General features: G+C 37.6%; 1 protein-coding gene across 2 annotated transcripts in view; it reads left to right on the plus strand.

Annotated features, from left to right (window-relative positions):
* The window catches only part of LOC107723136 (T-cell immunomodulatory protein-like), a 129,136-nt gene that overhangs the window by 4,686 nt on the left and 101,547 nt on the right, over window positions 1-22,903 (plus strand). For both annotated transcript variants that reach the window (XM_016531663.1, XM_016531664.1), the window contains exons 4-6: window positions 686-743; window positions 1,903-1,977; window positions 2,084-2,178. In XM_016531663.1, coding sequence (XP_016387149.1) covers window positions 686-743; window positions 1,903-1,977; window positions 2,084-2,178 — 228 coding nt within the window. The remainder of the gene's footprint in view (window positions 1-685; window positions 744-1,902; window positions 1,978-2,083; window positions 2,179-22,903) is intronic.

The raw sequence follows: 22,903 nt of genomic DNA on the forward strand, positions 1-22,903 counted from the left end.
TCTGTGGGGCATGCTCAAACGGAAGGTGGAGGAGGGCAAGGTCTCTAACATCCACCAGCTCCGTGATGTCGTCATGAGTGGAAGAGGACTCCAGTGGCAACCTGTGAAGCTCTGGTGAACTCCATGCCCAAGAGGGTTAAGGCAGTGCTGGAAAATAATGGTGGCCACACAAAATATTGACACTTTTGGCCCAATTTGGACATTTTCATTTAGGGGTGTACTCACTTTTGTGGCCAGTGGTTTAGACATTAATGGCTGTGTGTTGAGTTATTTTGAGGGGACAGCAAATTTGTACTGTTATACAAACTGTACACTCACTACTTTACATTGTAGCAAAGTGTCATTTCTTCAGTGTTGTCACATGAAAAGATATAATAAAATATTTACAAAAATGTGAGGGGTGTACTCACTTCTGTGAGATACTGTAACTCCGACTGGATTCGTCTGAAAGAAGAACGTCATATACACCTAGGATGCTTCGAGGGTAAGTAAAACACAGCCTAATTTTCATTTTTGGGTGAACTAACCCTTTAAAGTGCTATCACAAAGTTTTATACATTACCTTGGCTCCGGTTGGATCATTTATTAAATATTTTTGCCTAAATTGATGGTTTTAGAGCAACAGAAATTATACTACAGCAGCAATGTGTGCAGTTTTTTGTAAATGTTATCTCTTCTCTTACAGACCAGAGTCATAGGGTAGATCTGAACAGGACCTTTAATGATCAGCCCCTTGTCATGGAGTAAGTGCAATATATTGTTTTTAACCTTTAAATGCATACCTTGGGTCTTTAGCGACCTGCGACATCATTCACTACCCTCTCCCTCCTTCATTTAGTTGAAGTTAGACATCAACTTTCTTATTATTCCTCAATCTATTCATTATAAACAATATAACAAGAAAAAAACAAAATAAAATAAAATAATGTCTGTTTTCTGATGAATTTTTTGTAAAAAGCTTATATGTTCGCTAGCGACCCGAGGTATAATTTTTCCCTGCACAACAATAATAAAATTTTTCCCAATTATATTTTTCCTGCTCAACAATAATTAATTATGATGACTCAATAAGTGCAGTTCACCTTTATTCCTCAAGGTGGCACTGTTTGATATACAATGATGACGTGATAATTCACTCATAATTACTTGCAGATATAAAACAAAAGAATATCATCAGCAAAAATTTAACTGGCTTGAATGGCTTTACTACAGAGCAATTGCTATACGCAATGAAATATGTGTCACTGTCATTTGATGATGGATGTGGTGAATAAGCTGCCAACGATCAAAATACTGATTTTTAAAGACGTTGAAAACAATAGTTTTGAGAATATGGCTGAGATCGTGAATATGAGGCAGGTGCTGAATGTACTGGGGAAGTGCGTTCTGACAATGACAGTGATTGTAAAATCATCTGCTCAAATTGAACCCTTCTAAGTTTCAAACGGTAACGAAATATGCTATATTTTATTATTTTGTAATTGTTATTAAAATGTCATGTGCGTTTTAAGCTATTGCAGCAGTTAGAGATCCATCCGTGTTGGATATATAGGTCCGTGTCGCTAAAGACCCGAATATGTAAGAATGATTGGCGAAACATCAATGCATTTAAGGGTTAATTCAAGGGTGTTTTGGGAAATTATATATACATTATATAATATCCAGATATGATCTTGGTCTTGAACACTACAAATCACTGATGAGGATTGTGTTCATTTTAAACATACAGTAAGTGAGCACAGTTCTTCTTGATGTCTTAAAATCATTCCCTCAAAGTGTAACTTAAAATGAATCATATAAGCTTTGCACTACTCAATCCTTTGAGTATACAATTGCAATCTTCCCTTGTGAAGTTTTTGCTTTTGCAGAGGTCTAATGCTGCTTCCTCTTTTCCACGTTCAGCTTTAATGGGGACATGATTCCAGACATTTTTGGATCTGTGGGTGGTTCGTCAGAGGTTTGCTATCTCCGGAGTAGGTAAGACTGTTTTCCTAAATATACGATAGCTTGTTTTTGGTTTGTCTGCCTATGTCAAGAGAACAGGTGTACAGTGTACAAAGCATGCTGTTTTATTGTTTGTCAGGCAACAGAAATGTGAGACGGCTCTCAGCTTGGAAGTCAAAATGCGTGTCCCTCATTCCAATGCTTTCATCGACCTTAACAAGGACTTCACTGCCGGTGAGTAATGCTACTGTGGTCTTTCCTTCACTCTAAAGTTTTTTGAAGTGTTAAAGAAAATATTGCAAGGTTCTGCTGCTCTGTGGACCGATTTAAAGAATTGCCACTTCTCTATTCTGTAGCTTTCAGTTAGCATTGCTGTAGATGCCTTGATGAATCCCATTTGCCATGGAACGGCCCTGAGTGCTGCTTGATTTATTTATGAATTAGGAATGCTAGGAATACTTCTTTGATTATTAACACATCAGAGACTCAGGTTTATTAGAATAGACATGTTCCTCATACTGCTTTTCAAAACAATATATGAAGTCACATTTTACGTTTGGTTTATGGAATGATTTACAGTGGGGAAAAATATTTATTTGATCTCCTGCTGATTTTGTAAGTTTGCCCACTTACAAAGAAATGAAGGGTCTGTAATTTTTATGGTAGGTTTATTTTAACAGATAGAGACAGAATATCAACCAAAACATTAGGAGTAACTTCTTAAAGTGACAGGACTAATCTGTTCTCCACATGGGCACATAACCAATCTGTGGGAGCCAGAATTCTTGCTGGTTGGTAGGGGATCAAATACTTATTTCACTCACTGAAATTCAAATCAATATCTATCCTTTATATAATGTGTTTTTTCTGGATTTTTTGGTTGATATTCTGTCTCTATCCATTAAAATAAACCTACCATAAAAATTACAGACCCTTTATTTCTTTGTAAGTGGGCAAACTTACAAAATCAGCAGGGGATCAAATAAATATTTTCCCCACTGTATCTCATGCTTTGTGGAGGTCACAAAAGGTTGTAGATAGGGCTGCACGATTCTTGCAAAAATGTGAATCACGATTTTTCTCCACGGGAATTGAGATCACGATTATCTCACACGATTCTCATTTTTTTGAACCAAAACATTTATCAAGTATAAAAAAAAGTGCTGTCTACACATAAATTAATTGAAAATTAATTGAAAATTTAATAAGTGTTGAAATGAATTGATCTTTGAGCGCCACTTTACAAGCGTCAATCGACCAGCAACACATCACCTTAGTAACGCTGAAGAAGCTGATATTTCACTTCATAGAGATCTATGGCACTGATTCAATGCATTGAACAGCGCTGACGCAGGAAATCCCCTTACGACAAATATATGTGACCCTGGAGCACAAAACCAGTCTTAAGTCACTTGGGTATATTTTTAGCAATAGCCAAAAAAACATTGTATTGGTCAAAATGATCGATTTTTCTTTTATGCCAAAAATAATTAGGATATTAAGTAAAGATCATGTTCCATGAAGATATTGTGTAAATGTCCTACCATAACTGTATCAAAACGTAATTTTTGATTAGTAATATGCATTGCTAAGAACTTCATTTGGACAACTTTAAAGGCGATTTTCTCAGTATTTAGATTTTTTTGCACCCTCAGATTCCAGATTTTCAAATAGTTGTGTCTCGGCCAAATATCTTCCTATCCTAACAAACCATACATCAATGGAAAGCTTATTTATTCAGCTTTTTACTCAGCCAGATGATGTATAAATCTCAATTTCAAAAAGATTGACCCTTATGACTGGTTGGTTTTGTTGTCCAGGGTCACATATCTCTTCCATCTTCTGACAACTGATATTTTTTCACTAATATATGACTTGACCTGAAGAAGGGCAGACGCAGGTAGTCGCACACACTCAATTCCCCAACACGTGCAAGTGAATCGGCATTTAGAAATGAGATCGCATTTATGTATGAATCGAGATTTTTTGTTGTTGTAGATATTATATATATATATATATAGGTTATACATATTGTTCTTAAAAGTACAAAAGTCTGACTGTTTAAGATAACTAATGGTTTGTTTGTTTTTTAAATCCACGCACATAATGTCCTATTGCCTGACAGATGTGTTCTGAAGTTCCAGAGAAATCACATCTGTCTCTTTGAAAGGCCTAAGTGAAGGAAGTGGCCTGCATTTTCTTAGCCAGTGAGGAAAACATTTTAAACTCTTTCTCTGCATTATACGGGTTTGGTTTTGCTCTGTTTGTCGACATTGGGTTGGCTGACTTGTCTTTGAAGGTTAACGTTTTGGAGAAAGTACATCTAGTGATATAAGCTAATTAATGACTACAAATCAAGCAGTTCTTTCTATGTATAGGATGCAACGTAGGGCCTGAAACTCTTACTGTGAAGTCAATTTGTTTTCTTTTTAGCAAATGCCAGCATGTGCTTAACTAGATCATTGACTTCAGGAGGTCAGACTAAATATTTAATGAGCTTCATTTTACACTTGTTTTATATGAGGTTTGTATTACTAAAACAAACTACTATAAATACAGTAACAGGACTGCTTGAGACATGGCTGCAGATTGAGCCTAAATTAAGCTGTCACTCAGTAGTGGCTGTGACTAGTTAATGATCAAAAGTAGGTTAACAGTTGACAAACCTAAAAAAAATATTAGTTAAATTTTTCTTTAGTGTAAATCATGCATTAACAGAGTTGCACTCAAAATACAATATTTTTAGACACTGTACTGCCATTTCAGCATACTGATAAACATTTAAGCTCCACATATTCATGCAAACGTAAACGCATATTTGATAAATATTCAGCTTGACTGAGACCAACAGAGATTCACATTTTCTACACCACTGAATAACTTAGTTTTACATTCTTCTTCTTCTCTAGATTGTCTTTGTCAGGCTTTTTCTCTCCGCTTGCAATCCTGTCATCAAGACAGGATGCTTCCTGAGCGTTGTTTTTCGTCTGGGACATACTGGCCCATTTTTTAGCAGCAGGTCTTGTGGCGAGTGTCTGTGAAGCACTGAAACTCTCTTAGTATTTCTGTTGTGCTGTGTTAGTTTTAACAATAACATTATAAAAAATTACAATAACATCATAAAATAATATAATAAAAATTAAATAGTCATGCTGTTTTGCTGTATTTTTGATTAAATAAATGCAGCCTTCGTGGACATATAGACTTCAATTCAGTTATAACTAATGCCAAATTTAGAAAATTAACTGCAGTCTGAATATAGCCTGTCACAAAATGCTACTACAGTTGTTTTTCACATAAATAATGTCATTATGGTGTCCTGGTGGTCTGTAGTGGCTCACAGTCAACAGAAGCCAGAAAGGTAGTGCATTTCAGCATCCTCTTCATTGCAAGGTGCTTCTGACTCCTGTTGTCAGTGTCTTTTATTTTTCTTCTTCTGAGCCTTTTTAAATCAAATGATCTCTCGAGAGCTGTTTATGAATTCAAAGCCGTTTTCAAGGGTGAAGAGTTTCCTGTTAAGCTTGCCTGTCAGTCACATAAAATTGACTGTAATAATCCTGTGCTTCTAAAGGCTGAAAACAGATTTAAATGCTCTCTTGTTGAATCCTGTCAAAGTCTTACTGTCCATTAGTGTAGTTGAGGCTCAGAGTGGTCATGTGTCTATGTCTCAGTGACCAAAAGGGACTTTAGCATCTCATCCAGGAAATGGTAAAGAGGTCAAAAAGTAATTCACTAACCAATATGGATGAACTCCATTTATCCATACTAAGGGTGTATTCACACCTGTCTTGTTTGGTTCGATTGAATCGAACTCGAGTTCGTTTCCCCTCTTGGTGTGGACCTTTTTGGCAGGTGTGAATACAGCAATCGCACTCGGGTGCGGACCAAACAACCGTACCGAGAACCAGCTGAAGAGGTGGTCTCGGTCCGCTTCCAAACGAACTCTGGTACGGTTCGTTTAAGGTGTGAATATGACCCGACCTCGATCCGACCCTATTGCAGAAATCACGCTCAGAAACCGACAGCTCGCGCATATAGTGCTGTTTTTTGCGTTTCAATGGCTTAAATCACTTGTTTTTTACAAAAGCACAACGTTTTCTTGATATTATGAGTGCACACAAATAAAAATAGACCCTTTACAGTTCCGAACGATGTATTATTCTTACCCGCATGAGCAAAAATGACGGCGTATTTGTTTCCACTGATGTCCTGAAGCGTGCTTCAGCTTCCACTCCCCGCACAAACGATTGGATATGTGCCTAACAGCGCACATTTTTCTAGGTTAAATGTTTAAACTAACATTGTGATATGCTTTGAGTATTTTATATCTATAGATTTGATTTTCGACAAGTCGTAATTACAACATCGTATGACATAGTCTCATATGATACTCATAAGTTTCTTCATATTGCGTTAGTATCTAATTAACACCAAATCAGTAAAAGAATAAAAATTGCACTACGAAAGATCTCCATGATTAGCCTGTTTTTGCACTTCCTGTTTTTCCCTGCTTGAGAATTTCTGTCCAATGAATGGATGACCTTAGCACACGTGTGGTTTTGTTTACAATTTCGGGTTCACTTGCAAAAAAGGGCAGTGTGAAAGCGAACCGCACCGAACAAAAAAAATCAACATTGTATTTGGTCCGGACCAAAGCAAGTGAACTAGCGGACTTTTCTGGTGTGAATACACCCTAAAACAAAGCCCCTGAGCCGCTATAGCACTTATCTCCCACCCTCTCGGCGGGAGCCTGGCATCACTGCCACCCCCAAACCATCTGGAGGCTGTTCTGCTGCCACACGATCGGCCGTGCTGTTGGGTCTGATTGGCAGACAGGACCAAGAAAGCCTCTCTGGACCTCTACAGCTGTGAGAAAATCACAGCAGATTAACAACAGCCCAGGAGGGAAAAAAAGAGCACACCCACGACAAAATCATCTACCACTCTACAATTATGGCTGTCTGCTGTGGCAAGAGTTGATTTGAGGAAAAGACCTTAGTGGGGGTGAGTAGAGGCTTTCAGGAAGAGATATCAGCTGACACTGAAGGCTGTGTCACTGACTTCTGGCTTGTGTTGTGGTTTCTATAAGGAATTTTAAATTCATTTATTTTTAATTCTTCAGAATGTGATCTTGACGTACATGGTGGGTTCATTTACATTTTAATGGTAATTTTCGGGTGGCAGGTCTGATTTGATTGTGGATAGCAGGGAGAAAAAACAATACCAAATGCAAATAAGCATATAATTGTGCATAGTTAGGGTAGCAAATTAAATGGTTTTTATCTGCTTTTAAATGGGATGAATAAATGTTCCCATATGCACTATTGTTCAAAAGTTTGGGATTGGAAAGGAGTTTTTGAAAGAAGTCTATTATGCACACAAAATGTTATTTTAAAATAGAGTGAAAACGGTAATATTGTGAAATATTATTACAATTTAAATTAACTGTTTTCTATTTGAATGTATTTTATTCCTGTGATGCAAAGCTGAATTTTCAGCAGCCATTGCACCAGTCTTCAGTGTCACATGATCCTTCAGAAATCATTCTAATATGCTGATTTGGTGCTCAAGAAACATTTCTTATTATCAATGCTGAAAATAGTTGTGCTGCCTAATATTTTTGTGGAAACGGTGATACTTTTTTTCAGGATTCTTTGATGATTAGAAAGTTCAGAACAACAGCATTTATTTAAAATAAAAATCTTTTTGAACATTATAAATGTCTTCACTGTCACTTTTGATCAATTTAATGCATCCTTGCTGAATAAAAGTAAAAAAAAAAAAAAAATTTGTGCTGACCCCAAACTTTTAAATAGTATTGTTTTGATGTTGACATAAAGGCGTCCGGTGAATATCTACTGTGTTTTTGCTTTAATATTAAATATGGTATTTTAATATACCATTAAAATATTCATCAATCTATTTCATGTTCAGTAATTACTACTTACTTTGGTTATGTAGTTCATTGTAATAGTATTACATCAGTTTTTAATTCAAAAGACATTTTTATTTGCTTTTGTTCATTGTGTCACGCTTGATGTCAAATATCAAATTCGGATCCTCAAGCAAAACCATCTAAGAACCACTGATCTAGACCGCCAGCTGCCCAGTATTGTTATTTAACTATTTTATCTATTTTTGCTCTTCCTTTTGTCAAAAAGGTTGTCATGTGGATGAACATTGTCTGCATTATTGAAGTTTGAATAATATGAACCTGAGCACTTAGTTGAAGGACCTCTTTTGAAGTCATATTGACTGAATGTCTATACCAGCTTCCTGGCCTTTCACTGCTCACTTTATATTGCTTCTGTGACCTTCTCAGTCAAGACTTGACCTTGACCTATGTGTCCTTTCTGTGAATGTGCAGGTGAGGGTCACCTCTGGATCACAGCTCCAGTCGCACATGTGAAATCGTAACACCCACTGCATGGCTGCGTCAGCTAGAAGACATGAAATTGCGTCCACTTAGGTGACAATGCCTCATTTAAGCTTTAAAGTGGAATGTCCAGCCTTCACCCTACGCTTCTATGCAAAATCTCCCTCTCATTTATAGATCTACAAGCTCTGCATCTGATATCTGGCCCTAGTGGTTTATTAAGATGAACAACAAGCAATTACTTGAGACAAAGGTGAATGATTCAGTCCGGTTAAATGTGTCTCTAATAGGCTAATGCTGCCATGCTTGAGCAGCTCTGATGGCTCAGGTAAGGCTAATGTGTAGCCAAAGGAGCAAATAGAGAATAGCAACGAAATGAACATGCAGAAGACCCCTGCATTCAATAAGCCCCTGTGGCAAATTTTTGATTACTTTTTTTTTTCTTCTTCTGTTTTTTGAATCTCTCAATCAACGTGGAGATGCCACTGGCATCTAGATCACATTTTCACATCTTCATAATGTCCTTGATAACCCGCGGATTCAGAATGTGCGACCTCGTTAAAAATAGGGAGTAATTGCCAAATAATTATAAATGTCATTATGCGCAAATATGCACAAAAGACACCAATTCTGCCTTCTAACTGGTTGCTAGGCAACCCTGTATTGCAATGCTCCAAACTGCAGCCAATTAGACCTGAAATCTCTGAATATGAGCGGCGAGTTAATTGTCCCGCAATGTAAAGGAAACAGATTTTCCACATTAGGGGACTGCTGAAGTGGGAGGTTCATCAAATCATTATCTGCGGCAGTCTTCCAGACTCACACTCGCAGTTGAACATTTAGGGTACATTAGGCCAAATGGTCGTGATTGTGCGCCATCCATCTCAGTGCGTTTGTTGTTATTCCTATGGGAGTTTAATACCTTTTTCATTTATGCTCTTGCAAAAAGAGAAAACAATCCATTAAATTAGCCAGATTTTGCAGAGGAAGATGCACTTGTTGAAACTTGTTTACAGAAGATGCCACTCTCTAACGGGGATAAATTTGGACCCATCAAGATTCGCCGTCATCTCCGTGAGTCTCATTGTTTGGCACCCTAGAGACGTCTGCTAGATCTGCAGAACATAGCGGGTGGATAACACAATGACTGGGTGTTTCTCCTTGTACAGACCTGGCACAGCTTTACTGACAAATAGCCTGAAACAATGTGGGTAGAGATCTCATTATTTTTCAATATGTATGTTTTCTCGCTGCCTTCCATTTTTATAAGCAGTAAACATGCTGATATACGGTGCCTTCCTCCCAGACAGCTGGCAGTATATCAGAGAGCTAAATTGTAACATTTACATGATAAATTGAAGTCGAGGGAGCAGATTTGTCGCTGAAGATGTCCCACACAGTTGATGTCCAATATTAATCTGTTCCTTTGGGGAAAGAGTAGGCATGCTTAACAATAACAGATAAGATTGAGCCACCGAACCTAATTAAGTTCAGTGTGTATTAATCAAGCATTTTTAAAAAGCCGTGACTTTATTTGTCCTTCACTCAATTAGTGGCTGTAGCATCCCAGAAGACTCAGTAACCTGCCTGAGCTGCCTCAGATTCTCTTTCTCCCACTTTCTGTTTCTTCGCTTTCACTCTCTGCCGCCTCAGGGCCAGTTTTATCCACCCACATGCTTGTTTGTTTTTTTGGCATTTTGTTTGTGCTCGGGGTGCTTGTTTAAAACTATTATGATTACTTGCGTAATGCTGGTGCGTTGTCACAGACTAGACATGCACGTTTATATTCAGAAACATTGTGCAGAACATGGAGGCAGAGAGAGATTTCATAATACACACATACATGCTGTTGTACCTAACGACAGGCAGACCAATCCAAATGTGTGATGTCTAGGGACAGTTCACCTTCAAGCCATTCCAAGCCTGTATTCTCCACATAAGGACAGTTCATAGTGGCTATATCTTCCAAAAAAGGACAAAAAAACCTTATATAGTCCATAGTGCTGGGCGGTATACTGGTTCATACCGAATACCGGTGTTTATTTTTGTGTTGATTTTATCAGACGATGCCACGATTATACAAATGAGAGTGACTCCTGGTTAACATGTATTAAAAGGGGTCGTGTTTCGTCACTATTTAGTGTGGTATTTTTTGACAATATTCACTCATCATGACAGTAAAATAGGGCATTCTAAGTCAATATACTGCAGTATTTCCTCTTTCAATCAGTAGAAAATATGGTTAACACCCGGTCATGCATGAAAAAAAAAATACCGTCATGTTCCGTGAAACCGGTATAATTTTGAAAAATACCGTGATATAAATTTTTGGTCATACCGCCCAGCACTAATAGTCCATGCTGTACAACTCGTGTGCTATGTACTTCAAGTCCATTAAAGCCATTTGAAATAGTAGCTTTGTCCCCCTCTATAATATGGTATTAACATGTGATTTTTAATCAGATCACAACTGATTTTTTTTTTTAATTGATGTCCTAATCTAATCTCTTGAGTTTACCTAAATAATAATGGGCCATTGTTACGGCAGCAACAGGTATGCAGTACAATTTTAAAATATGTATTTTATACATTTAGAGAAATTTGGGCTAGTAATTATTTTACTAGTGGACCAAGTAGCTGAGCCAAATGTTTGCGTTATGTAAATAAGAGGTTACTTTAACTTATTTTTGCTAATTTCCAGATTTTTAAAATGACATCCATCATTTGGAGAGATAATATGCAAGACCGAAAACCATTTAAACCATAGCAATATTAAATAGGATATTTAAATAAATGTTAAGCATGTGGCTGACTGTGATGTGACTGAGAACCGCATTTCCGAGTTCGTAGGATCACAAAACTCCCTCGTCAACCATGAATAAATCATCATCTGAACATTTCAGTTTTATCACTGAGAAACCATGCAAATTTGTTTTTACAGATGTCCCCATGAGAAACCATTACCGTCTGAATAGGGCTCAAGACATATTGTGATCAGATCACTGATAATGTATTTGTTGGTATGAGACAGATTTTGACCAAATATAATGAAGATGTAAATGCAGATGCATTTTCGTTATCCTCACTCAGCTATATGCAGTCTGTAATGAGGTTATGCTGCTGCAATTAGTCATGTAAAACAATTTTGCTCTTGCAGTGTGAAAAAGACAACAGAAACTGTGTTCATGTGATTTATTCCCCCAATTTAATCAACAATGTCTTATTCATTTATCAAATAGCAAACACATTATGAATGTTTTTCAAATTTGATAAATGGCAGATACATTTCAGTTAAAACAACCTCTTATGTATGTAAATGACTTTGTAAGTCACATTGGAATGAAGGTGTAAAGTCTGGCTAAAAATTCTCTAGATACATAACATGTTAATGCCAGGTTTAAGGGGGTTGTAGTCTGAGAAACTTTAAAATTGAAAAAAAGAATTGAAAAATCATTATCCACTGTTGATCTTCATCTCCATATTGAAACATGGATCATTGACCTGTCAAGGTTTGGCGTCATTGTTTTCCGCATGTGTCATTGAATATGCTGCACCAGTTATGAAATATTACAATGTGACATTTGCAAACATTCCTCTGCATCATGTGACTGGATAGATGTTTTATTTTGTATTCCAACAAAAAGCAGGCAAAATGCTGCAAGTAGCCTGAGCATCTAAGCTTGTTAGTGAAATAAGTTGGGCTGCTTTTCCTATTGCTCTCTCTGCCAGCATAATTTGAGCGAAATGGAATAAGGAATATGTGGGGTTGGCATAATCCCCTCCACTCCACCTATGTTGTTCTCGTAATGGATTTACAAGATTATATCCCCTTAGAATAGCATCTTTCCATTTTATGCCAATACCGTCATACTCATGAATGAAGTGCTTTGGAAAAAGAAAAGAAAAAGGGTTAGAGAAATGTGGCGGATATATTGACTTATGCAGCATCTATTTATAGACTTAAATTTTTTATTTGTCCTGGATTCAATGCCCTCCTTCAACCCCCAGACCCACCAACATTTTTTTCCCTTCTACATTCCCTCACTGTCAGCTCAATGAAGTTTGTTTCCTATGAGATCAACTTAATTCAGTGTTCATTTAGTGTAGTTCAATTCTCTCAACAAACTGGGAAGAAATCCTCAGCCTGGGAACCGCCGCAGATCTACAAAATGTAGGTGACGCGTACGTGTCTGTTAACAAGCTGAAGCTGGATGGCTACATGAAAAACCTTTTGAATCTCTGTTATCCTTTCAGTAACTTATTTCATTATATATTTTCTATGCAGAGAGTTTATGTCTTCTGAAGTGCATCTCGAGTCGAAAAATGAAACGTCAGGCTGGATTCAGAATCAGGATGCATGAAATATCCCACATTTTTCTGTTTTTCTGGGCTATATTTCCCCCCTCTGTGTTCTAAAAGGTAGGAAGAGACTGTGCTCGTGGCTGTGGCATCTTGCAGAGACGACTCTGGTGAAGGACTGACCTTGAGAAAGAGGCAGCTTTCTCTCATGCTCTCTGTTTCTTTTATTCGTCTGTTTCCACTTCATGGCCTGTTTGAAGTGAATAGTGCACCTCACTGATCATAGTGGACCACGCTGTGCTAATCTCATAGGATATAGCCTGTGGCTTTCGACCAGAAAGATGGAGTGGCTTTGTCAGCATGACTTCAGAATTCAAGATGAAGTCTTCACAGGAATGTAAATACAGATTTGTCGAACGGACTCTGTCAGCCCATTACCATGGAGCAGGCCTGTTTTGGTGACTGAGTCCTGGCTCAAGGTGTCATTTGCTGTGTCAAAAGTGCTTCACGTCTGCCGTCTCAATGTCATAGGGTCAGGGTATCTGTTTCAGGGATGAGTGACATGACTTTTTTTTGATAATGTCAAGAAGAAGAGAGGTTAAAGATAGCAGAACCCCTGAGAACTTCTCCATTGAGTTGACAGTCCAAAATCGACATGTCCTGTTTCAATTAACTTTGTTCTTCCAGGTCTCCTTAGAGTCTTGTCACTCTCACAACACTCCATTCTGTCATTAGCCTCTTTATCAAAGTCTCATTCACCTGTCAAGCTCATGTCGTGATCACCTGATCTCATCGACAGCATTTCAGCCCTTTAGGACAGTCTAGCTTAGCTCATTGACTCCCTCAAGGGCATTAAAGATGGAATCATGGCTGGTTGGCGAAGTAACAGCTGTATAAATAAGCAGCGCTCCACCTTTTGAACCTCAGGAGAAAGATCTAGAAACAACCCCGCGGCATTAGCCAAAACACATATGAGACAGGCCCTCTAATGCCTTCAGACAGAGGGCAGGCTGAAGGTTTTGTTAGCTTGGTGCTAGCACTGGTGGTATGATTTGTTTTGTTGAATGTTTGATGTTGCAGCTGTAGCTAAATTTAAAGGGGGTCACATCATGAGGCATCACATTTTCCCTTGATCTTTTGCAATGAAAGAGATCATTGTACTGTGAAAACATTCTGTAGCTTTCCGAACTCAAAACTTCCAGCCCAGAACGTCTCATTCTTGCATCTTTTGCCTTCACATGTATGAGCACTAAGACAGAGGGAGAAAGCAGTGGTTTCGCTCGCTCTGACGGCATGGTGCCTCAGAGGCGGAGGAAGTTGCTCGCGGCAGGCGAGCCGATGATAATGGAGATCATATTGGTTTGCAGCATGTCAGCATTGTTTGGCACTAATGAGAGCTCAGAAGTTGTGAATGCATCGTAATTAACTACTAATCAGTGCCTTTGCCTTCCCTCCTTTATCATTTAGAGTTGATGTGCTTTTGTTTCATGAAAACACACTTCTGACCTCCATTTTGAACATGGCTATGCAAGCGTACTGGATATATATATATATATATATATATATATATGTGTGTGTGTGTGAAATCTACGTATTGTAATTGCATATAAATTTCCCATCTATTTGGACGGTTTTGAAATTACCTAATAAACTTAATGTGATGTATGTCATAAATGTCATAATTTGACAAGAATGAGATTTAATAGTACTAATATACTAATTGTGTTAATACACAATAACCAGGATCTATCATCAATAAATCAAATTGATTAGATCATTCTCATACATTTATTTATCTAATTGAATCTTGCTTGTTCCACAATAAACCATACTTAAACCATATTCTGATTAGACTGATTAGGCTACGTTTTGTTGTTTTCATAATTAACAGATTAATGTTGATTCTAAGGAATTTGAATAAATGAATTTTGAAAATACAATTATTTAAATAAAATAATTTAGACTGCACATTTTGGCAAATAGGTAGGTTTTCTGGGAGTTTTCCGCTACAAAATTACTACAATTTTCATGATGGGAACAGCAGTATATATACTATATAGTGCAGTAATAGTAGTGTGCTGTTACAAAAATAACATGCTGTCCTTTCAGCCTCTAAAACGATGTGAAGAAAATTTTCATGATGGGAACAGCAGTATATATACTATATAGTGCAGTAATAGTGCACAGTAGTGTGCTGTTACAAAAATAACATGCTGTCCTTTCAGCCTCTAAAACGATGTGAAGAAAAGGTGTGTTTGTGATGTGATTTTGAACAGAAGCACTTATGGTGCTTCACAGTGTAAAGAGATCACTCAGGGTGACTGTCAGCAGCTCTGGCTGTCAAAGAAGTATATATGACTTTTGTGTGTGTGTGTGTGTGTGTGTGAGAGAGAGAGAGAGAGAGAGAGAAACGCACTCATTTAAACTAAAGCACTTTAACTGCATGTTTGCATAATCCTGAACCTAAAAAATATTGTTTTCTTTCTTTAATTTTTTTAAATCGTTTTTTACAAATCAAATTTGAATTCCGAGAGCCCCCATAACCTGTTTAAGTGCTCCAAGTTTGGGATGCTTTAGCTTTAGTCTGATTGGTTGGCAGACAGAGAGCAGCTGTAGAATAACTCATGCACACAAACACCGAATCATCACAGCCCTGCTGTTGAGCTATATGTTAGTTTCAGGGTCTAAGGTGCTGGATATGCATATATCTCTGTTGGCATGGAAACCACCATCTTGAATCTGTGAAGGAGAACGGAATTTGGGATTCAGGTCTCGGGCTGATGCTGAAATATTGCACCCACATCATAGCCCTACATGCTTGACAGACAGACGATTCGATGCACTCTGTGATTAAATCCATCATGACTTCCTCTCATCAGTACTGAGTTTGACAGGAGATCCATGTATTAACCGATTGTGAAAGGTGTATGCAAATGTGATAGGAGCTAGAAGTCACAATCACACTTGAAAAAAAATATTCATACTTTCAGTCACGTAAAGGGGAAAATGGGTGCTTAGGCTTTCCAGAATCAATTAAAGATGACAAAAACACATATATACCACACAGCATTCTGGGTGCGTAATAGATGACAACTGAGAATAGCAATAAGACAACAGTGGAAGTCCATTACATTGTGTTTCACTCTCTGTTAGAGAATCATGCCGTTGGAGGATATTACACGTTATCTTCAAGCTATAGCATTTGGCCTCCGACTAGGAACCATCCAGGGTAATGGAACAATCTTAGGGGGAGAGAAAGATCGAATGAATGTGTGGAAGTGTGAGGATGTCTTTTAAAGGATGAGTCCGTGTATGTGTGAGAGAGTTAAAGATCTGTTAGTCTGTGTGTGAGAGTGTGGAGAAGTGAAGAAGCGGATCCGTCTGTTGACACCGGAATGAAATTCAGATGTAGGTGTAAAAAAGCAAGTAAAGGAATTTTGTTGTGGAGTATGTTGGGGAAAGCTATTTCTTTTTATTAAATGAAATTTTCGGACAGAGTTTGATGATGCAGAGCTTTTTATTATAAAGAAATCCAGCCACCTCAAGTGCAGAAGTCTTTTTTTTACAGTGAACCCAAAACATTAAAAATATGGATGATTTTGCTTTGAATAAAGTGAATTTATTGTTCTAAATATGAATAAATGTGTATTATTTTTATTATACAGTATAAGCTCACATAATGCACTGGCAAAAGACAAAATGTTTTGTGGCATTTCTGTATTTGCTTGAAATTCACTCAGACTGCAGTATGTGATTTAGAATTGAATGTTCACAGTAATCACAATGGTTATTGTAAATAATCGTGACAGGCTTACTGGGTCATATAGCTATGTTTTTCAGCCTTTCAACGATATGCAATGTACATCTCAATTATGTAGTTGGTCTGGAATGCCTTTAAATGGTGATTGGATTTATTTATTTTTTTAATTGGTCAGGAAAAGCATAATCATTTCATCTAAGCAGCTAGTAGATTCTTTAATCAACTTAAGTAATATACAGTAACAAACAGTAAATGTACTGTAAAATGTTCTGGTTAAATGTGCAATTGGATATATGAAAAAATACCTCTGTTTAAAAGTCAGTAATATTTTTTTTAAGAAAATAAATAAATACTTTTATTCAGCAAGGACACAGAAAATTTATCAAAAGTGGCAGTGAAGACTTCTACTTTGTTTCGAAAAATCTATTTTAAATACATGCTGCTCTATTTCTATTCATGAAAAAAACTCGCAGGTACCTCAGTTTCCTCAAAAGTATTAAGCAACTTTTAAACTTGAGGTTGAACAACCGTAGAATTTTTTTGCAAAAAAACAATGCATCATGCCTCCGAATGCATCTCAATGCATTCGCAACAATGCATCTCCTTCACAATGCATCATGTCTCCGAATATTTTTCTGAAACTAACAAATGGTAATGCAGAGGGTTATTAAAGTCAATATCATGGTAGAAATCCGCGTGATTGCATCTGTCCTAATAAAAGAAGAAAGGCATTTGTTTGTGACCTCACTCCACTGAAAGTCTTCTGCATGTCGTGGTGCTGGATTTGTTTTGTTTTTTTGTTTTGGTGTGCTTATTAGTTTCATAACTTACTAAAGTTATGTGCGAACCCGGTCTCAGAGGAACGGAGTAGATTTTATTGATCTCTCTTTCTCGCTCTCTCGATCGCTCATTTCCTCCTTTCTTTTTACTCTCCTCTTGTTGTCACGCGTCTGCCGCTGAACACTTTCGCTTTGCTCTCTCTTCTTCCTTCCCTTTGCTCTGAATAAGAGGGTGCTGGAAAAGAGGGCAGCAGCAGTTGAAGGAGTTTTGGAGACAGATGCTCTTGCATCTCTCCTCGCCTGTCTCTTCTTCCCGGAGAGCCTGCGTGCATTTCTGCTGTTACCCATAATGCCTCAGGAAAGGCAGTTAGAAAGTGGAGTGACTCTCCAACATTTCTCAGCTGAAAGACAGCGGCCCACTGCTGTGCTTCATACTGTGTACTCGTTTAAATGCTGTCATTAGATATAATGGAAAACTCTTCCTCCTCCAAAAATTCCCCCTCCAACTGCACAAGCCCTGCTGTGACTCACGATATCTCAGATTCACAATGCATGTTAGGTAGTTTAAATGTGTTAAAAACAGCGGTCCTCTTGTAATTTTTTTGTTGTCGTTGTTGTTGTTTTTTTGTGTATTTTGTGGATTGGTTGAAATCTTACGTCATCGCTTTTAGGGATGCTATTGTCATTATTCCACTTGTCATGCTGTTCCGCATGTGATGGTGGAAGATAAATGAGATCTGTCTCATTTTCCTTCCAGCGACACGACACTGGCTTTGTGTGTGCCGGAAAATAGAGGCACAGCGATTTTAGCACCACATTGTTTTGTAGCTTGTAAGACAAGCTTTATATAGCCTGAACAATAACACTGTTCCTTTATGCAAAGTGATTTTTGTGACAGTTGTGGTTCGTGCTCAAAAGTGGCTCTTTTCCATTGATGGTCAGTGGTTAAACAAATTAAACTACAGCTTGTTTTTGCATATATTTTTATATTTATTGCATATATTTCTTCAATCAGCTTTGATAAGTGATTAAATACCTTTTTTACTTCAGTGTCATGCCATTTTTATTTATTAATGTTTTCTCTCAGTAGCTTCTCAATATTGAATTGAGAATTTCTCACTAGAAATGAAATCAGCTTTCGTGAGCAGCCAATGTGTGTGAATTTTCCTCCCCTCGATCTCACTTCATGACACATAATCTAAAGTTGCTCCTCGATTATTTAATTCTGACGGCCCTTTCAAATATTAATGCCTTAATGGAGGAGCCAACTGGGTGATGTAAAAAGAAAAACCGCAAACAAATAATATGCACAAGATGCCATATGCTGGGATGCTGGTGAGATTGCATAGCAACAGAGAGGCCTGCATGCTGTTAGTGGAGGAAACGAGAGCATGAAATGAATGAGAGCGCTAATCACGGCATATTTTCGTACATTACTGCAACATGTATAATCAAATTAATTTGATTAATTGTCCGAGAGTCACATTACTCTCTGTCACTCCCTGTTATGTTCTCCACCGCTTCTGATTAAACGGTTAAATTGGACGTTTGTGTCTGAAAGGATGGTTGTTTCTGCTGATTCTGTGCAGATTGGCCACAATGATGGAGGCACGTAAACACAACATACATGTTCAACAGCTAACCGAGCGTTTCTTTCAATTGACCAAAGTGCTCCCTGTGGTTTCCAGAGATTTCCTACCCACCAGTGACCGCTTCATCATTGCTGCTTTTTCAGGGAGTTAAGCTAAATTAACTCTAAACTGGCAATGGATGTTTAATTTAATTTAATTTGATTTAATTTAGCTAATATAGTCAAGTCCACAAATATATATAGAAACAGGGTATGTGCACCTTCTGATTATTTGATTTCTTTTTATCTGTACTGCCTGTCCCATAATGCAAAATAAGAGTTCATCTGATGTACCACTCTGCAAATTAGTCACAATAACGTTTCTTCATTTTGTTTGGCCGTTACATATATTTCTTGCAAATATATATCTTGTATAGAATGCAACAACACTGCACATCTCGGGTCGGTGGAGGCACTGGCGTGATCCCTTGCACTGTTTCCTGAAAGTAATCAGCGTAAACAGCGGAAAGTACTTTGTCATTTTTGGTCATATGAGTAATGCATTGTTCAAAACTGTAAGGGGTCTACTTCTATTTGTGCACACCCATAATGACAACAAAAAATTGTGCTTTTATAAATAAAGAAAACAAACAGGGTGCGCTTTCCACGATCTCGGTCTGAAACACTTAACTCCGTGAGTATTCCATCACAGACATGAGAAATATGTCTATAGAAAGCTTAAAGGTGCAGTAGGAGATCTTGGAAAATGCTAACTTTAGCCTGATAGCACTGAAAGCGAACGTCCCACCCTCCCTGCAATCGCCGTCCAAAGCCACGCCCCCTGAACGCATATACGCTCACAGACCAGAATACCAGAGACAACATTACAATAGGCTACATCAGCGGTTCCCAATTCCAGCCCATGTTCCAAAGTGAAGTAAACTTAAACGGATTTCCCCTGCTGAGGGAGGAGAGAGCAATGAACACTGTGTAGGGATCATATCGATCAGAACACAGTTCATGCACGTAGCTCACTTCTAACGAGCTGGTTATCTGAATCGGGTGTGTTAACTAAGCGAGACATGCAAAATATGCAGAGCTGGGGGGCGCGAGGCATTGGGAACCGCTGGGCTACATCATGTGTCATTCACCGGTGAGAAAACTTTAAAAATACTACAATACCAGGAAGGAAGATCGGGTTGTTGATTTTTGTCTGCCAAGATCGGGTTGTTGATTTTGTCGCTCTGTCTGCACAGCGTGCGTGAACGCGCTGATGACGTATCCTGTCTGCGCGAACAGGGTGCGCAGAGGTATGCTAATACATACATTGACAGGCAGGTAGGAAAGCCAATTAAAACGCTCGGACCGAGCGTTTTGATTGGACGAACATTTCTTGATCCTACGAATTCCCCAGAATATATAAATACAGACAAATACATTTAGACCACTTAACTTAATGATTGCTATCCAGATGTGAAGAGACTTTCAACCAGCATAACAAAAAATGTTTCTGAAGACAATCACCTATTGCACCTATTGAATTACTTGATCTGCCACAATAATGTTTTCACAGCAAATATTGATATTAGGGATGTCAATTTTCAATTATTCCCATGATCAATTGTCGTTTAAATGAACAATAAACCGATTAACCATTAACCTTAATATTGAAAAATGCATCTACTGTCACCGGCATGACAGGATGTGCAAATGCCACTCAAAACGCTAGTTTCCTCACCCGAATGAAAGGGGTTTTTAAGCCCTATTCGGACGGGACTAGTTTTCTAAACTACGTTTGAGTTTCGATTCTTATCACCTGACGTCTGCAATTTTCATGTACCATTTCAGAGGGGACTAACATCTCCGTGTTTATTACAGAGGTGGGAGGGTCTGTTATGTACATCAGCGTCGCAGAGATCACGCGCTCATACGTGCATTGCATATAGTCATTTAGATTGATAGTATAACCAAAGTTTTACTACAAATACCATGGTGAAGCTATATGGCTAGTATAGCAAAAGCATGGTTAATGTGTGGTTACTTTAGTTTAACCATGTTTAATTTTCATAAAGGTACGTACCGTATTGTCCCGAATATAAGACGATGTTTTTTTCTTGGAAATACATCTGAAAAAACGCGGTCGTCTTCATAATATGCTAATTAGATGAGTATATTTACACCCCCCATAAACTTTCGGTCATGCCCAACATTTTTCTAATTTACATTAGATCTCTATCTTTAAGCCCTTTCAAGCCAAAAGCTTTTGAAATCTTGATGTCAAAATCCAGCATTTTTCCAAAAAAAACCTGGCGCCTAAAGGGTTAATGATTGCTATCGGGATGTGAAAAGACTTTCAACCAGCATGACAAAAAATGTTTCTGAAGACAATCACCTATTGCACCTTTAATGTCTAATTTTAAATGAAACAATTGAAATTGAAAAATATTTTTTGTTCACGTAATCCGTATGAAACCAACTCAAGGTACGGTGTTTTCTGTCTGAGCTCATTCTCTGTAATGTGGTCACAGCCACACGCAGCGCAGGCTATTCATACGGTAATCATTCACGTGAGCCACGCGAACATGTAAACGCCCCCATCATTTCCATAAACAAAGCAGCAAACTTCATCAGAAGTAATTCACACAGAGGAGTAAACCTTGGATTTACCCCAGAAGAAGAATGCAATGCGATGTGCTTTTTGATTCAGCAGAGGATATCATTTCTGACGAATAAATAATTAATTCTTACTTACATTGAACATTTTATTTTAACATAAACTCACACATTTTACTAGTTTGGCTTTTCCCTAACTAGTTTATGTGGAAGACTGGATCAATGCCAGACTTCAAGTGATCTGAAATAGTGACTGCAAGGAATTAAATATTATGATCTCGCGTCAGTTCATAATTCAAAGTTTAACCTATACATTGCATATATGTTTCCCTGGACCACAAAACCAGTCATAAGTCGCACGGGTAAATTTGTAGCAATAGCCAAAAATAAATTGTATGGGTCAAAATTATAGATTTTTCTTTTATGCCAAAAATCATTAAGATATTAAGTAAAGATCATGTTCCATGAAGATATTTTGTACATTTCCTAGGGTAAATATATCGTATTATCATTAGTAATATGCGTTGCTGAGGACTTAATTTGGCCAAATATTGTCCTATCCTAATAAACCATACATCAATGGAAAGCTTATGTATAAATTTAAAAAATTGACTCTTATGACTCGTATTATGGTCCAGGGTCACATATTAAGGCCTATAATTGGGCCTTAAGACAATGCAGTAGACTAATTATTATGGTGAAAACTCAAGTAAAGTTTTTGTATTATATTATATTATATTATATTATATTATATTAATCTCCCTCCTATTGAAAATGGAGCTCTCGGTTGCCACGTATATTGTGTAGTATACAGAAGAATGGGGAAGGTTAACTAATCAGACGAAAGGGGCATTTCAGGGCTGCCCACGCATATGAAACAAACATTAAAGCATCAACTAATTTTTGCCATGGACAATAAAAAATACAAAAATCTGGCTTGATTTTTTTTTGTTACTGAAACAAAATGAAAAAAACAAAAATCAAATGTTTCTCATTTCTCTTTATTTCTTTGTAAATAGAAAATCAAATGACCAGAAGGTACAGAATCCGTGCATCATTCGATCATTCGTTTTTTTATTTAATATTGAAAGTAGAAAAATTAGAAAACGGCTCCTTTTTCGTTTTTTCCAAAAAACGAGAAACGAGAATTCAGCTTAAATTTTAGTTTTTCGTTCATGGGTGGAAAAATTAATAAACGGCTTGAATATTTGATTTCTACATGTGGGCGGGAATTAAACGCCCCTTTCTGCTGATTGGTCAGCCGAAGATCAAACCGTGCCGTCCTCAGCTCTTCTGCAGTATCACGCAGCAAAATAATAATCCTCCACTGCTGCAGTTGTACAGATTCTTAACGCATTTATTGCAACTACATTTAATCTTTTTTTCATCTTGTAATAAATCACAGTTAGGCCTATGTATCATGATAAAAAAAAAGTCTGGAAATACTTTAGGCTATAGCAAATAATTTCTTGGACCCCTATCACTTTAAGAACTGCTGGTCTACACAGAAGAAAGACCTGTCTAGACTCTGCCCCGGTACGAGTTGTGTCGAGCTATTCATT

The sequence above is a fragment of the Sinocyclocheilus rhinocerous genome, unplaced genomic scaffold, assembly GCF_001515625.1.
Source record: "Sinocyclocheilus rhinocerous isolate Xijiao unplaced genomic scaffold, SAMN03320098_v1.1 scaffold725, whole genome shotgun sequence".
In the NCBI taxonomy this organism is placed as follows: domain Eukaryota; kingdom Metazoa; phylum Chordata; class Actinopteri; order Cypriniformes; family Cyprinidae; genus Sinocyclocheilus; species Sinocyclocheilus rhinocerous.